The 16,792-nt window shown below is 39.0% G+C and overlaps 2 protein-coding genes, 1 long non-coding RNA gene and 2 pseudogenes across 7 annotated transcripts in view; 2 read left to right on the forward strand and 3 right to left on the reverse strand.

Annotated features, from left to right (window-relative positions):
• The window catches only part of LOC146461180 (peroxidasin-like), a 163,516-nt gene that overhangs the window by 35,164 nt on the left and 111,560 nt on the right, over window positions 1-16,792 (forward strand). The window lies entirely within an intron of this gene.
• LOC146461181 (uncharacterized) overlaps window positions 1-16,792 on the reverse strand; it is a 90,257-nt gene that overhangs the window by 18,303 nt on the left and 55,162 nt on the right. The gene's annotated exons all lie outside the window — the stretch shown is intronic.
• The window catches only part of LOC146461182 (uncharacterized), a 31,734-nt gene that overhangs the window by 3,145 nt on the left and 11,797 nt on the right, over window positions 1-16,792 (forward strand). For 2 of the 3 annotated variants that reach the window (XM_085087048.1, XM_085087050.1), the window contains exon 1: window positions 10,120-10,221. The exons of the other annotated variant lie outside the window; for it this stretch is intronic. In XM_085087048.1, coding sequence (XP_084943174.1) covers window positions 10,131-10,221 — 91 coding nt within the window. In that variant the 5' untranslated portion in view covers window positions 10,120-10,130. Of the gene's footprint in view, window positions 1-10,119; window positions 10,222-16,792 lie in introns of those variants that run through there. 3 annotated transcript variants of the gene reach the window in all.
• LOC146461183 (uncharacterized) overlaps window positions 6-16,792 on the reverse strand; it is a 78,616-nt pseudogene continuing 61,829 nt past the window's right edge. Inside the window, exon 3 of the transcript XR_014857478.1 lies at window positions 6-3,111. The product of XR_014857478.1 is annotated as an uncharacterized LOC146461183 (transcript). The remainder of the gene's footprint in view (window positions 3,112-16,792) is intronic.
• Window positions 15,818-16,632, reverse strand: LOC146461184 (uncharacterized; annotated as a pseudogene).

Raw genomic sequence — 16,792 nt, forward strand, 5'->3', positions numbered from 1 at the left:
GCCATTTATAAGCCACTTATGAAGGTGGAAATAAATGCTGTTGCTAAATCCCCCCTCTGCTTACACTCATTTGCTAATACGCGCAGTCGTTCCATTTCCACTGCTCTAGAACAGGTAGTCGGAGTGTTCACAGGCTCGAATCTGTCATCCTTTATAAGCAAATCTTCATGAAATGCAAAATCAGGATCTGCACCTTCTCTACCTGTTGATTTTACTCGTGACAGTGCGACAGATAAAGCTCCTAGGTTCTTAGCTTCAAAGTCGTGCTTTCCAGGGTGGATCACAACGTACCTGGTTACTTCTCCATCACTCACGTCATCCCTTGACACTTGTGGATCGTTGTTCCCCATGCCAGTCTCAATGGAACTTGAAGACGTTTGCATCGGCATGTACAGTCAGTGGACCGACTGACAGGAACTATTGGCACAACAGTCAGATCTTCGTTGATGCAAGGTGGACCCTTGTATCCTGAAAAACGCACAAACACCACATCAGGTAAAGGGGTAGGATCATCGGTTGGTCTGCAACCATCGTTGTAAAGAAGGTCCACTACTGTGCCCACCGCTCCATTGTACAAACCCCATGAAGCCTTTAAGTTTGCTACCAGCATGACTTTGCTGTCACGGCAAAGATACAGTAGTAGTAACAGCCCTCGCGCCCTACTACTGTCAGCTTTCTGTGCATGCCTGCCATTGTCAATTGCCTTGATCCTTGCTACTGGGTGGTTAGGCTTTCTGTTGCACTCAAGTAGCTTAGTTTTGTTGCGCTCCCATTCCAGGCGATATGTTGGAAACACGTGCAGACCTTGTTGATCCATCCTTCCCAGAAGTTCTGTACCATGTATTAAGCAGACATTGTGCCACTGAAACTGCTGTAGCCAATGGATTTGCTGGTGTGTGGTATTATAAGTCTTTGAGAACATCAACACACCTCACAGCTGTTGTTCAGATTCATTTTGCCTCACAATCTCAGTAAGCTCCACAGCGCTATCAAAAGTTGTCCATACCAAGCGACCATGGTTAGATCGGGAACTGCAACAAACTTGAATGTAGACAGGAGTGTCGCATACAGGAGGTAGCTGAACATCATCTCCCATAAGTACTACTACAGGAATACCCCCCATAGCACGTCTACATTGGCTCCTCTGTTCACTGTATAACGTGCGTGATGTTCCATGCAGCCCATTGTGGTGCGGCCAAACATTGATCACACGTCTTCAACCAGACTTTTTCTGAATTCTCTCCAGCACTGGACCTGCAGGGACTGTCAGCTCGTTGCAAAACCTTCCCCCGGTTTGGATTCCTAATAAACTTTGAACTGTACTTCCTTGAACGAGATAGGCAGCCCTCCCCGTCGGGGTTATTACCTCTATTGGGTCATTAGTTCTAAACGCTTGCCGCACTAACCTCTGAAGGCACTTGATAACATACGACTTTCTAGTTCCAGCAGATCCGGAGACAACAAGCCGCAAAGGATGGTAATCTGGTCGGTTTTCAACAAAGTTGTAGAGGGTGTGCAACACCAGACTCACTATGGCTCTCTGATTCTCATTTAGGGAGAACGGGGACACCTGTGGCAATTGAAGGCCTACAGTTTCCGTTTCGCGTTCTTATCTTTGATCATTTCTTCAAGCCATTTCTTGAGGTCCTTATCCTCAAGAAGAACAATGCAGGTGCTGTTCCAGTCATATTCCTCTTCACAATCATGATAATCCAAATCCTTCTCCACACCCTCATATCTCTGGTTCTGCCCTCATAGACATCCACCCAATCTGGTTGTTCTTCGGCTTCTACAGCATCGTCATCCTCATCCTATAGTGAGTCAAAAACCGGCTCTTGTAGATGCTCTGCGTAACGTTTTGCATTAGCAACCTGGGTCTTCACGAATCCTGTGCACTCATTACTAGAAATGAAATCAGTAAACCTCTCAATCCAAGATTCAGAATCTTCCTTTACTTCTTGGATGTTACACCAGTTTGGCCAGTGCAACAGAAGCATCGTTCTACAGTAGTCCTCATTCAATGGCCATGTTGCGTGTGTTGCACCACCGCTTACGACAGGAACCTTACCATTTTTGGATCCAAAATGGTACGAAGAAGTGTGCTCATCACGTGATCGTGCAAAGTACTTATCCAAATGGGTGCTGCAAGTTGCAGTCTCACCATCACATTCAAGTCGCCTTGAGCCTACATAGACAAGTACGTGAATGAACAGCTACATTGCCAAAGTGCTAGTCCATTCAACTCAAATGATACCTCAGGTCCACTGATATCTCGTCTTCCCACAGTCTTGATCAGCATGTTAGCACACATTGACTTGCCGGTCACTTGGTCTACATCAGTTGCATCAACAGCATTGACCATGCCCTTAAAAAGATCAGCATTTGCACCAATGGGTTCTCTCTCCTTGGAAGCATAGCCACACACATAGTCAATTATGGCCATGATATCATCGGTGCTAGGATTGTCTGGTGAAGAACTGGAAAGAATCAAGCTTACATCCCCATTTGCTCTCCAAGACTGTATCTGATAGCGAGAATGCTGAACCATACGCGGATGGTCACGTGGCATTTCAAGGCGAGGAGCTCCGTTATGATCTCCCACAATTTCAGGGCCATTCCTTAGTTTCTTCCCTGGGCAAAATTCGCTTCCAAACTCCATCCTGCATACACGTTCTCTTGGCTGCAATCCTGGCTCAGGGTGACTAGGAGTCCTCAAGCAGTAATCAGAACAACTGTGCAGCCCAACTTTGTTTATTAAAAGCAAATGATCTTCCAGTATTGCATTTTGTGTTGCAGCTATTTCCAGAAGCATCTTCACCAGGGGATCCCTTTCATCTGATATTGGGTCAGCGAAGCCCTCAGGTGGTGACCAAAGGTCTTTTCTTGGCTGTCCTTCTTCGTCACTGCCACCTGGGTGTAATGCTGTCATGACAAAGTTTTCATCAGCCCACTGGCTAAGCCTAGCTGCATGCTTGTCTTCGCCGGTCACAATCATCTTCACGAGCTTCATGCAACAGCTGGTGTGCTGTCTGTCATCTCTCCAGCTTAGTTGGTGCCAATGAATTTGACCCCGGAACTTGGCAAATTCATAGCGGTACCAATGATCAGAAACTTTAAACACTGGCTTCAGTACATTTTCATGGTATGACTGGGTACGTAGGTCAAAGTAGCTTACCACCACATGAGTATTTTTTTTTGGACAGCTTTGAATCGGGCATTGCTATCTTCGGCAAGGTTGACTTCTTCCCCGTGGTCTGTAAAATGTATTGTTCCAATAGTCTTCTTAGTGGGGGAAAGTGAAACTCTGCACAACTTCCAGTCATGAAAAATGGCTTCAATAGCAGTTGACATCCTCTGACAATTACAAATCAAATTCCTCTAAACTTATAAAAGTACAATTAATTGTCTGCATTATCGTACTAAAATGGCATTGAATATCCTTTCAAAAATAATCTTACCGCTTTCATTTTGGCTAGATTCTACCAGTTAACAGAATTTTCATGATATCCATGTATAAAGTTAGGTGTATCGATGTTTTTCATTTAATGAAATCTCAAAAAAAAGTCCCGGAAAGCCTGTAAATCCACACATGAGGGAAGAAATGCGATGCCATTGTTTTGACAGTTTGACAAATAACGCACAGTGATTGGTGAAGAAAAACAAAACTGCTGACACAATTTCTCGTTACAGGACATAAAGCTTTCGACTGTGATTTATTAAAGCAGAAGTTGAACTTCTCACCTGCATATCTTTCTCTTCGCTCTACGTTACTAGAGTTGTCTCTTCGCCTGTTTTCTCGTTTCCTTTCTCGCTCTCTTTTTCGCTGTTCGTCACTAATTCGCCTCCTTTTTTCACGGCATCTTTCTCTCTCTTTCTCTAGTTCGTTACCTCTTTGCTCGAGCTATTTCTTGCTCTTTCTCCCGTTGCTCTTCACTACAATTCAGCCTCTTTTCTCGAGCCCTGTCCTGCGCTTTCTCCCGTTGCTCTTCACTACAATTCAGCCTGTTTTGTCGTGCTTTGTCTTGCTCTTTCTCCCGCTGTTCGTCAGTCATGTTTCGCCTGTTTTCCAGTGCTCTCAATTGCTCTCTTTCACGTTAGACTTAACTTATTCGTCGCCTGCTTTCTCGTTTTCTGTCTCTCTCTCCTCTCTCTTTCTTCTCTTTCTCTTCTTTCGACGTTTTTCGACATATTCATATTCTTTATGAACAGTCAAATTAATTTACCGTAAAATTACCGTTTACTTTTCTAAAAGGCTCAAAAAGGAAAACTTTGGCAAAGTAAACTTCCCGCCAAAAAAACGGTAGCAGTTCGCCATGCAATTTCCCGCCGAAAAAACGCGGGTTGCCGCACAGGTTGAGTGTGGCATTTCTCAATGGCTTACATAGAGGGGCGGACGTACGTACGACGGACGGACGGACAGTGACGTCATAACCAAAATTTTTCGCATTTATGGGTTTACCAAAATTTCTTATCAGTGGGGCTCCGCGTGCGCGCCTTCGGCGCGCACAGCTCCGCTATTAACGTACGGGGTTCCACTGCAGTCTCAGACTGATTTGGTTGAAAAACGAGAACATTCCCATTTATTTCATTTCTTTATTTATTTATTTATTTATTTATTTATTTATTTAAAATTAATTGACCTAAAGAAATTACCAAACTATTTGTCAGTGTCCCAATTTAAAAAAGGTAATCCGCCGTCTGCATCCGTCCGTCCGTATCCTCGTTCTGCAGAAGCGTACAGAGGGTGTCACTATGTTAGTTGCTTGTCTACTTACGGAACAAGCGACTGGTATTAAATTTGAGAGAAGGCTTAAGCACCCTACAAGGCTGTAAAGATGCTTTTGATAGAAGAGCAACCACCATCAAACCCCCGGTTGTTCGCTACATTAACGAAGGCCATGATGAAGTCACCGCGGACGATCCGCAATAGGGCAATTGGTGCCAGAGTGACCTAAATCGATTCCACAAAGGTAAATGTAATTTATTTACCCACGAAGAACCAAAGAGCTCTAGGAACTCGTTCAAAGGTGTCCGTGCGTTCCAGGTCGAATTAGAATTTAGAAATGTTGGTGTTTCAGGAGGGAGTAAAACCGGAGAACCCGGAGAAAAACCCTCGGAGCGAGGACGAGAACCAACAACAAACTCCACCCACATACGACCCCGAGTCCGGGAATCGAACCCAAGCCACACTGGTGGGAGGCGAGTGTTCTCACCACTGCGCCTTCGATGCTTCCCAAAGAAAGAAGCATCCAACCTCTTTGCAAGGAAAAGTGTAAGAAATGAGCAACCTAAATAATTTCTATTGTGGAGAGGAATGTATGACTGCATAGCCTGTGGGAGAAGGAAAGGCTATTTTATGGTCTCAGTTGCAAGGTAAAAAATGTATATATTAGATTACTTTTATAAGCTTTTTTTTTTCTTGTAGTTTTCGTTTTTCATTATCACCCGCGCCCAAAGGCCGCAACATATTTGGGACAACGCACACAAAAGTTCAAGAGGGTTGAGCCAAATAGTTTAGTTATACGGTATATTTATTTCAATCGTAAAAATACCCTGACATTGCTACAAAATGCTAGCTTGGGAATCCGTGTTTGATTTTAATAAAAAATGAATTATTTTTTTTTTTATGTTCTCTCTTTTTTTTAGTCCAAGCGGGCTCAATGGGGATTCAGTCTTCCGATAGAGTCTATTTTCTTCTGGGGCCTGTTTCTCGAAAGTCGCGGTAACTTACCGGGCCCGATAAGTTTATTTTTAAATGTTTTTTCGCCGGTTACACAATGATTAAAGACATGGTACTTGGCCAATGTTTTCATAGAATTATAAGATTTTAAAATTTAGTATTCAAAGCTAACAAAAATTGACTTCTTTTAAGAAACATTTATCACCAAAATCACTTATCGGGCCCGGAGCTCGTTTCTCGAAAGTCCCGGTAACTTACCGCGCCCGTTAAGTATAATTTGAAATGTTTTACACAACGATTACAGACGTGGTACTTCGCCAATGTATTCATAGAATAAGAAGATTTTAAAATTTAGTATTCAAAGCTAACAAAAATTGACTTCTGTTAAGAAACATTTGTCACCAAAATCACTTATCGGGCCCGGTAAGTTACCGGGTATTTCGAGAAACGGGCCCCCGGTAAGTTACCGGGACTTCCGAAAACTGGGCCCCCGGAGACTTCCAAGACATCTCTCTATCTGTCAATACTGAGCCATCCACTGTTTATGGAAAAGCAGAACATACCGTCCAAGGGGAGGGAAATCTTGCAATCCGCTACCGGTGGATCGCGCTATCTCTTTCAGTCTCCAGTAGAAGGATTATCAGCACTTTTAGGAGCTACATATGCATTATGGCAAATGAAAATTTGTCGAAGAAAGACCAGAAGTCTTCTCGACAGGGCAACTGGATCAGGCCTTACGTTTTATACAAAGAAAAACTCCAGGAAAGATCTAGCGCAGTACCCTTTTAATTATTACCTGTGCGTGTACTTTTAAAGCAAAGTGTCCAGGTTTCACCTGATGGTCTTTACGAACTACCAAGAAGGCTGCCCGATTCAGTTCCAAACATAGAGGAAAAAATTAAAATAGGAGAAGAAAATAGACACAAAGCATACACGGCAAAGGCAGCAATATATATGCGGCATACGAAGTATGAAGATGGCAGCTGCAGACTCGCCGTAGATGAATTTCTAAGGCCGGAGGAAAAAAATCGTCTTTCTCAAGGACGGCGGCGAAATTGCGATAAGAAGGTCAGGAAGATCCAGATGAGTGAGACCGGCTCAAGCCGTAGCAGAGCAAGACGTATGTTTATCCACTGGTGCACATGTCCTTTGAGAGTGCCAGCTGATTTATACAGTCACTTATGATATATACAATCACTGTGATATGAATGCAAGAAAAAACCTCACCAAGCTAAGCGTCCCTATGTTGCGCACAACTTAATAGTTATGTATAGATGTTAAACTTTATGTACATCAGTAGGATGCAGGTATTGACTGACAATCAAGACTCAGCAACCCTTCCGTCATTGATTACTTTTCATTATTCGCATGAGTTCTCCTGCAAAAAACGAAAACTTCTGTAACTTGTCGTAGGAGTGGTCAATATGGCGGTCAAATTCATGATTGTCAAATTTCCCCGTGCTGGGTACCAGGGTTCCCATGGCTACACCAAACAAACAAACAAACAATCCAAAAAAATAAAACAAAACAAAAAAGAAATGTACGAACATACTAAAGAAAGCGTAACAATTGTGATGTATTTGTTTTGTGATAATAGACGCGTGGCTCAGTGTGAACGCTTGGATTAATGTCACGCAATATTTTCTGTTACCCCCAACGACCGGTGGCCATCCGTTACTTGTGAGGCTGATATTCAATAACTACCTGCATGTTTGGCGCCCACGGTTTGGTAGGTACGGATTTGCAAACAATTGTCTTCGAATATGAGTATAAATATGGCAAATATCTTGATAGAGAGTTTGTTACAAGACCAGGTAATTTAAACCAGCCGTTCTGAACAAGGAGTCAATATCCACAAAGCCGCTAAAAGTTAAAATTTCAAACAGTCTAAGCAGTAAATAAGACAATGTTGCTTGAAACTAGCATTAGTATATACCACAAGTGAATAGTGCCTTTCGCGCACGCTGATTGGCTAGCTCGGAGGTGATTAGCCAAGTACTATTCACCTCCACTTCAGTGAATAATTGTTAATTATCTTCGAAAAAGTAAAGATTTTTTTAAGAAAAATTGGCCCAATATTTTTTTCAAAGAGCACTTTGTTGTTTTTTCACTTCTAAATGCATGACAGGAAACTGCGTGTTTTGACCGTTGTGTCACTTGTTTGGCGCTCTAAAATTTCGTAGTTTATGTAGCCCCAAAATATTAATTATTGCAGTTATTTTTTGGAGAGAAAAAATCTAACTTGCTCTTTCACTGGGTGCACTTAACATGAAGCCATGCCCTGTACCAAGGTGCGATTTTACCCTTCCAAGTTTGCCATCTTTTTATTCCGCAAGGCAATCGGTGAAATATTAAAAAAAAATTAAACAAATAAATAATAATAATAATAATAATAATAATAATAATAATAACAACTATAATAATAATAATAATAATAATAATAATAATATTAGAAAAAATAGAAAATAGTTCGGGATGAAATCGAACAACTAGCATTTCAGATTTCAGACTGTTCCTCAAAATGTGCTATTTTGATTAAGATGTTTAATGGTCGGATTTACTGTATTGTTTATTTTTAGGCGACATTTAAATAACGTATGGTGTAGACGTCGTGAAAACCGATGTGAGAGCCACTGAACCGACTATGTGGCCGTTCGCGTAAAATAAAAACTTAATCGAACTTAAACTAATTTTTTTCCAGAAATAGTTCGACCTATGTCCTGACAAAGTTTGGGAATTTTCGATTTTTTCATTTTGCACACCAGCAGGCGAAATTTCTGGATTGCCGCTCTTGAATAGGCATAGACTTTTTTTTCAAAAAAAAAAAAAAAAAAACGGCCGATAAATTAATTATTCTTTTATTTCCATTATTTTTTCTTCTACTAGCCTCGTTACCATGTAAAAATCCAATAGAATTTTACTTTAAATGACGTTTATACGGCCAATTAAGCTAACATACATCAAAAACAATAATAAACCGTACCCCTTTAATGAGGAAAGTCTATTCTTTGAAGAAATATTCCTTTGCGTTTTGTTTTTCGGTGAATCAACTATCGTGCACACTAAGGTTAATAATAGGTGAAGCAAGATGGTTCTACCATACCACTTTCTGTTTTTGTTGTTGTTTCGTTTTGATTTATTTTTCTGGATATTTTTTTAGGTCCTAAAACGTGACTCAGTACTGATAGCTGTTTTTAGCATTTGTACGAATGACGTCTACCTAAAAGAGCCGTTCGGCATGTTCGCGAACTCTGCACACATTGGTTTTAAATATCGCAATTATTTATCATATCATGCCATCCAATCAATGTGCCCCTGATCTGGCCCTTGAATTATCCATCCCTGTTTTAATAATCACACGAATGGCTTTTGCTTAAACATGTTTTTAAATTTCATGACAACTTTGTACAACAAATACAGCCTGCATATTAAAAGTTATTTTTCGGATGATTTTATATGCTAATATTCCAATTGAATTGTGTGTTTTCTCCCCCTCCTCTATAGGCAGTATAGTACCCTTCCACGAATAATTTTTACCCGAAACGTTCGCAAGATTCATAAGCGTTTTCTTTGCATTCTTTTTTGTCATTTTTTCTAATTTTTCGTGACCATAACTGATTAAGATTCCAAAAAATGGCGTTTGTCAAATGCTCTATTTCAAATTTATTCTTACTTTTGTTTTAGATTATTGCGTTTTATGGCAAATAAAAAAGAAGAAGAAGAAAAAGAAAGAGAAGAAGAAGAAGAAGAAGAAGAAGAAGAAGAAGAAGAAGAAGAAGACGACTAATTGCAGAGTCTACCAATCCAGTTAGTTGTTGCTGCTTACTTTTCTCCGTTATCTGCAGAAACTGTTTTTTAATATTTGTATGAATATTTTAAATTTACTAATTTGAACCCACACCATCAGCTGCTAGCACACATTAATTGTCTCCCGCGTCATTGCTATATACACTGCACCGTTAATTGGCTGTGAAAAACATTGTATACAATAGTTTTCCTATTTTTTTTTTTTTTTTTGACATTTTTACCACCCTTCGTTATGTTACTTGAATTTCAATAACCTTGCTGCTTTTTGTGTGCAGGAAAATAGATCCCTTCAGCAAACTTTTTTCTTTCGCTATTTTATTTCTCTTTTTTTCTAAACATTAATCGTCGAAATCCTACAGCAGACGTCTTAAAGATTAAATTGAAATAAGAGCCTATATTATTTGTCGGGTCCGGCCTATTTCCCCCCTTGGGGTAAAGGAAATAAGTTATTATTTGTCGGTGTCTTTTTAGAGCCAAAAGGAGAGATCCATGGTCATTATTTTGAATTCGTGGATGACAAATTTGTCTATATTGATGAGTTTTAATCCATCCGTCACTGACCAATCACTCGCTCTTAGTTTCGTATCAACCAAGACTACATACAGTGAATTATCATTTGGCATCAAGTTGTCTCCATTCTAGTATGGCAGGTTGTTTCCTCTCCATTCTTGATTTCCTTCTCTTGTGTTTTCTTTGGGGAACATGGTTGCAGTATAATACAGAAGCCCAGCAAGGTAAGAAAATAACTTTTGACGGATTTTTTTTTTTTTAAACCAAAAATGTGTCATAAGATCTACAGGGTCCCATTTCCCGAAAGCCAACCATCAAAACCTACCATCTCCCTAAAACTTTCTTGATCTTTATTGATTATGTAAGGTTATTTCTTCCTGTAGCATCTTTATCGATTTATGTGACATAAACTGTTACTGGGTTTGATAAGCTATAGGGGCTGGAAAACTAAAGGGTCCCTACACGCAGATATTTAACCTAAATACCAAGAAATACAGATAGAGGTTTCAGGGGGGATAGAAATGTAGATAGAGTGCGAAATTCGAGCTTTCGTTTGTGATGAAGTCTGAATATGAATTTAAGCACCGAAAATCTCCTACGTTCCTTGAGACAATTTCTTAACTTTTCACGTCTCTTTCTGTCTCACATCATACTGGCTCACCAACAAGGAAAAATTAAATGCTTAGGCTTTTCCTGTGCGTTGTATAGGAAACGTTTACTGCCTTAAAACAGAGGGTAAACACAAATAGTTTTGTCATTTTACCATAGAAAGTATGGTTAAGTTTTTCTAGTTTCTGAATTGAAAAGCAGAAAAATGCATTTCGTGTATAACTCACCAAAAATAAATTAGGCTTAGACAGATGCATTTCTACAAGACTTTCTACTCATTTTGCTCTGTTAGTACGGCGTGCAGAAATATGTCTTTTACAAGTTTTGGAAATTTCAATTTTGTTTACAGAAAACTTGCAGTAAAATTATAGTTAAACTATTGAAGCAAAATTGTTTAAGTATCGATTTGAAAATGTGGGAGAAACAAGCTGTCCAAAAGGGAACTTTCCAAAATTATTACTAGACACGACGAGATTTGCCAACCAGCGCAAACAATGCAACTGTTAATTCATTATTAAAGGGAAGTGTCTGAATAAACGAAAACATTCCCTTTAGTACCGTAGCTGTTTTTGGGCCTTTTTATTTACTATCTTATGGTGAGTCAGAGAAAGTAAAAAAATGTTGAGCTGAACTCATAGAATTCCAACAAAGCATTAGCCATAGCAGGGAAATGTAAAACAACACCAGGTAACGAACATTTTTCAGACTTCAGTGCGAATGGAACCCACGACCCAAGCAGATCGTGCGTGATAACGATGGTAATTCATGGTTATGATAATGCTTTTGAAGGGTGCAATATACGCCTAATGTTATTCTTGATGTTTGAATTGGGAGTTTATCATATCATACCGTCCAACATGTCCCTTTTCTGGCTCTCGAATTGTCAATAGCTGTTTTTAATAATCACACGAATGGCGTTTGCCGCAAATTGTTTTAATTTTCATGCCAACTTGTTCAACAAAAACCGCCGTCCGCTTACAAAAAGCTAATTTTAAGATAATTTTCTATGCTAATATTCCATCTGAATTCGGTGTGTATTCTTCTCCTCTTTACCGACAGTATAGGTACCTGTTTTGTATTCTTGCACGAATAACGTTTACCCAAAACGTTACTTTTTATCAACAACTGTTCGCAACATTCGTAAGCTTTTTCTTCGCATTATTTTTGTTCTAATTTAATCGTCATCTATCACCCATTATTGTTTTCGCCTGGCAACTCATTCGGGGTCTACGTAAACAGGAAGAATTAAAGATCTCGTCTCAGCCACAGATGCGTCGAACGTGTGGCTAACTCGAGATGTCTCACTGCTTTAGAACTGGAGCCTCGCTTTAATTTGGTTTACACGTATTTTGGCACACCCATTTTTCTTGAATACTAGTACTGTTGAGATAGTTTTAACTTCTTGTATAACGTACCTAGGGTATTTTTTTTCCGACAAGTGCATTGCAATACCAGATTTTATTCGTTTCTTTAACATTTTATCTCGCTTTAGGTCTTTGTCATGATCAAAATATCTTTTCCTCTGTGGTTTTTGTCCAACTCGTCTACCGCCCTATAAACTTATTTTTCTGTCGCATCAGTCTGTACAGCGAACAGATTATCTCGTCTGCGACCGAATAGGAGGAACCGATAAGATTAAACCAAACAACTTGTTGGAGGGTTCTTGGATCTAAAGAAGCTGGACTGTGTAACAGCTGAAAATTTCACAGCTCTTCCCTTTAAATTTGGGCGTAATGATCCACTTTGCCATGGCCTTGCCGTTTCACTCAACAGTTCATGTTTCGAATAACTGCTTAGACTGCAAATTTAATTTACGATATCGAAGTTTCTTTGAAGAACGAATCAAAGTACCATCAAGGCAGACTTTTTTTCTTTTATTATCTCTACTCTACTTCCTTGCATTTGGGTAAAGAACAAGTACAATTTTTATTTAATTCTTCTTTTGACATTTCCTGGTTTCTTGAAGTCTCCTCGCTATATCTTTATGCTACTTTGGTAATAGATTATTGTGTTTTATGGCAAATAAAGAAGAAGACTAATTTAATTACGGAGTCTACAGCCCAATTAGATTGTCGCTGTTGGCTTTCTCCGTGATCGGTAACTGTTTTTAATAATTGTAAGAATAATGTTTAAAATTTTCTTATTTACACCGCAACCATCACCTGCCAGCACACATTAATTGTCTTTCGCGTCATTGCTGAATACAATGCACAGCTAATTGACTATGTGAAACATTTTTTATCGTCGAAATCCTACAGAGGACGTCTTAAAGAGCAAATTGAAATGAAAGCCTATATTATTTGTCGGGTCCGGCCTATTTCCCCCCTTGGGGTAAACGAAATATGTTGTTATTTGTCGGCGTCTTGCTACATCAAAAAGGAAAAATCCAGGATAATTATTTTGAATTCGCGGATGACAAATTTGTCTATTTGATGAGTTTTAACCCATCTGTCACTGACCAATCAGTCGCTCTTGGTCTCATATTAACTAAGACCACATACAGTGTATTATTATTTGACATCAAGCTATCTCAATTCAAGTATGGCAGGTTGTTTCCTCTCCATTCTTGATTTCCCTTCGTTGTGCTTTCTTAGGATCCCATTTCCCGAAAGCCAATCATCAAAACCTACCATTCCCTAAAACTTTATTGATATTTATTGATTGTATCAGGTAAATTCTTCTTGTACTTGTAGCTTCTTTATCGATTTATGTGACAAACTCTTACTGGGTTCGATGAGCTACAGATGTTTGAATACTAACGGGTCCGTAAAAGAAGTTATTTATTAACCTTAATACGAAATAAGACAGATAGAGGTTCCAGGGGGAATTGAAATATAGATAAAGTGAAAATTTAGAGCTTTCGTTTGTGATGAAGTCTGGATATGAATTTAAGCACCGAAAATTTCAATTCCTTATTTTATACGTTCCTTATGACAATTTCTTAATCTTTCACGTCTCTCTCTGTCTCACATCATACCGTCTCACATCATACCTAATGTTTAGGCTTTTCCTGCGCGTTGTAAAGGAATATTTACTGCCTTAAAATTGAGGGAAACCAACCGACGGTTTTGTCATTTTACCATAGATATGGTATTTATCCAGTTTCTGAATTAAAAAGCAGAGAAATAAATTTCTTGTTAACATATGCATGTTCGTTCGCATGTTTGGAATAAAATTTTATTTGGAGTTTATCATACCATACCGTCCAGTATGTCCCTTTTCTGGCCCTCGAATTGTCAATCGCTGTTTTTAATAATCACACGAATGGCATTTGCCGAAAATTATTTTAAATTTCATGCCAAATTGTACAACAAATACCGCCGTTTGTTTACAAGAAGCTATTTTTCAGCTGCGCGTTGTAAGGGAAACGTTTACTGCCTTAAAACGGAGGAAAAACACCAAATGGTTTTGTCCTTTTACCATAGAAAGTATGGTAAAGTTGGTCGAGTTCTTGAATTGACAAGCAGAAAACTATATTTCGTGTACAACTCACCAAAAACAAATTAGCCTTAGACAGGTGGATTTCTACAAGTCTTTCCACTCATTTTGCTCTGTACGGCGAGCAGAAATATGTCTCCTATAAGTTGTGTCAATTTCGATTTCGTTTACTGAAACCTGAAGGTTGTCGAAAATTTAAAAGCTTATAGCAAAACCATCGAAGCAAAATCATTTAAAGCATCGATCTGAAAATGTGGTAGACATAAGCTGTCCAAAAGGGAAATATTAAATGCTCTCTTTCCAAAATTATTGCAAGAAATTTGCCAACCAGCGCAAACAATGCGATTGTTAATTCATTGCTAAAGGGAATTATTTAAATCAACGGAAACATTCACTTTAGTATTCTAGCTGTTTTTGGCCTTTTAATTTACCATTTTATGGTGAATCAGAGAAAGTTAAAATGTTAAGGTGGACTTATAGAATTCCAACTGAGCATTAGCCATAGCAGGGAAATGGAAAACAACACGAGGTGAAGAAAAATTTTTTAGACTTCAGTGCAAATGGAACCAGCGACCCACGCAGATTGTGCGTGAAGACGATGGTAATTCGTGGGAATGAGAATTCCCTTGAAGGAGACAATATACGCTTGATGTTAAGAATCGGTTTTGTTTTCCTGTTATTCTCAATGTTTCCCTAACTGTAATCCAATTCGTTCGCCGTGGATTGAATGTTTACTTTCTTTCGTGTGTCGAAATGGTAGCCAATCAGTATGGCCAGAAAAAGGTGCAAATTAAGGTTTCTGGGCGAAAGATTTTCCCATACTGAGTGTATTAATGCTTCCTCGATGATTTCTAAAACCTGTGGATCTACTTTTGATCGATGATGAAAGAATAGGCAACGAAATGGAACGAATAAAGACATAGCAAAATGCAATTTGTTTATTTCATTTTCTAGACGATAAGCCTTCTTATTTTTAATGTTTTTCTCTCAAATTGATCGTTTTAGATCAAGGCGCCGTCATAAAGTTGCCAGCTGAGTGAAATTATATATTTGACAGGTTTTCTCTGAATTTACCATAGTTAATAATCACCATTTGAACGGCTGCGTATAGTTTTGTTTAAGCTATTTACATACGAGTGGCAACATACAGTTGTAGTTTGCTGTAATAGGAAACAATTTTTTTGTTTTACTGATGTCGGGAGCAGGTTTGGAATAAGATTTTCTTGGGAGTTTATCATACGGTACCGTCAAATATGTCCCTTTTCTGGCCCTCGAATTGTCAATCGCTATTTTTAATAATCACACGAATGGCGTTTGCCGAAAATTGTTTTTAATGTCATGCCAACTTGTACAGCAAATACCGCCGTCAGCTTGCAAAAAAGTTATTTTTCAGATAATTTTCTATTCTAATATTCCATTTGAATTCAGTGTGTATTCTCCCCCTCCTCTATCGACAGTATAGGTACCTTTTTTGTATTCTTGCACGAATAACGTTTACTCAAAACGTTACTTTTCATCAACAACTGTTCGCAACATTAATAAGCTTTTTTCTGGCATTAGTTTTTTTTCTAATTTTATCGTCATCTATCACCCATTATTGTTTCGCCTAGAAAACCCATTCGGGATCTATGTAAACAGGAAGAGTTAAATGTGTCATCTCAGCCACAGATGCGTCGAATGTGTGGCTTGTTTGAGATGTCGTATTGTTGTAGAACTGGAGGCTCGCTTTAACTTGGTTTACACGTATTTTGGCACACCCATTTATCCTGAATACTAGCACCGCCGTGAGAGTTTTATCTCCTTGTATAATGTGCCTAAAGAATATTGTTTTCCGACAGTGGCATTGTAATACCAGATTTTAATAAATTCTTTAACATTTTATCTCGCTTTAAGTCTTTGCCACGAGCAAAATACTTTGGGATTCGACTTTGAAGGGTAAAGTTCAAAAGCCTTTACTAGGCAAAACAGACTTTAGGTCATTCACACATATGTCTTTCACCTGAAGAATCGTTAGGGTTATCTTTCCCTCTGAGATTTTTGTCTAGCTCGTCTATCGCCAGATAAACTTATTTTTCTGTCGCATCAGCCTGTACAGCGAAAGTCTGCTTGGTGAAATGTTGAAGATTTTCTCGTCCGCTACGGAGTAAGAGGAACATAAGATTAAACCAAACAACTTGTTAGAGAGTTCTTGTATCTGAGGAAGCTGGACTGTGTAACGGCTGAAATTTTCACAGGTCTTCCCTTTAAATTTTGTTGTGATGATCCACTTTGCCATAGCCTTGCAGTTTCACTCAACAGTGTTTATTTCGAATACTTGCAAAGACTGAAATTTTCATTTACGATATCGAAATTTCTTTTAAGTAGAAAGTATCTTTGACGACCGAATCTAAGTCCCATCAAGGTAGACTTTTCTGTTAACTCTACTCTTCTTTTGACATTTCCTCCAACTTTTCAACGGGTACCTCTTGTGAAGAAACTTCCTTTAAAAATACAAGAAGAGTAGCAATCGCATTTTTCGTTGCCTTTTTTGTGTTTTCTGAATCCTTCTGCTCCAACAGGTACTTTATATTTCGTTTTGATACAGTAAAGAAACGTTATTTTTTACCTCGGGCTCCATTTTGTTTTCAAAAACAAAGCTCCGTTTTTTGTGGACGCGTCCATCGGAAGCCCTTACAGAAACAACACACCACGGGTATCACGTGTCACGCGCGGGTAACAATAGCCGAATTGTATACTGAGCGGGATTGG

This window comes from Pavona decussata, unplaced genomic scaffold, assembly GCF_977016875.1.
Source record: "Pavona decussata unplaced genomic scaffold, jaPavDecu1.1 SCAFFOLD_201, whole genome shotgun sequence".
Taxonomy (NCBI): Eukaryota; Metazoa; Cnidaria; class Anthozoa; order Scleractinia; family Agariciidae; genus Pavona; species Pavona decussata.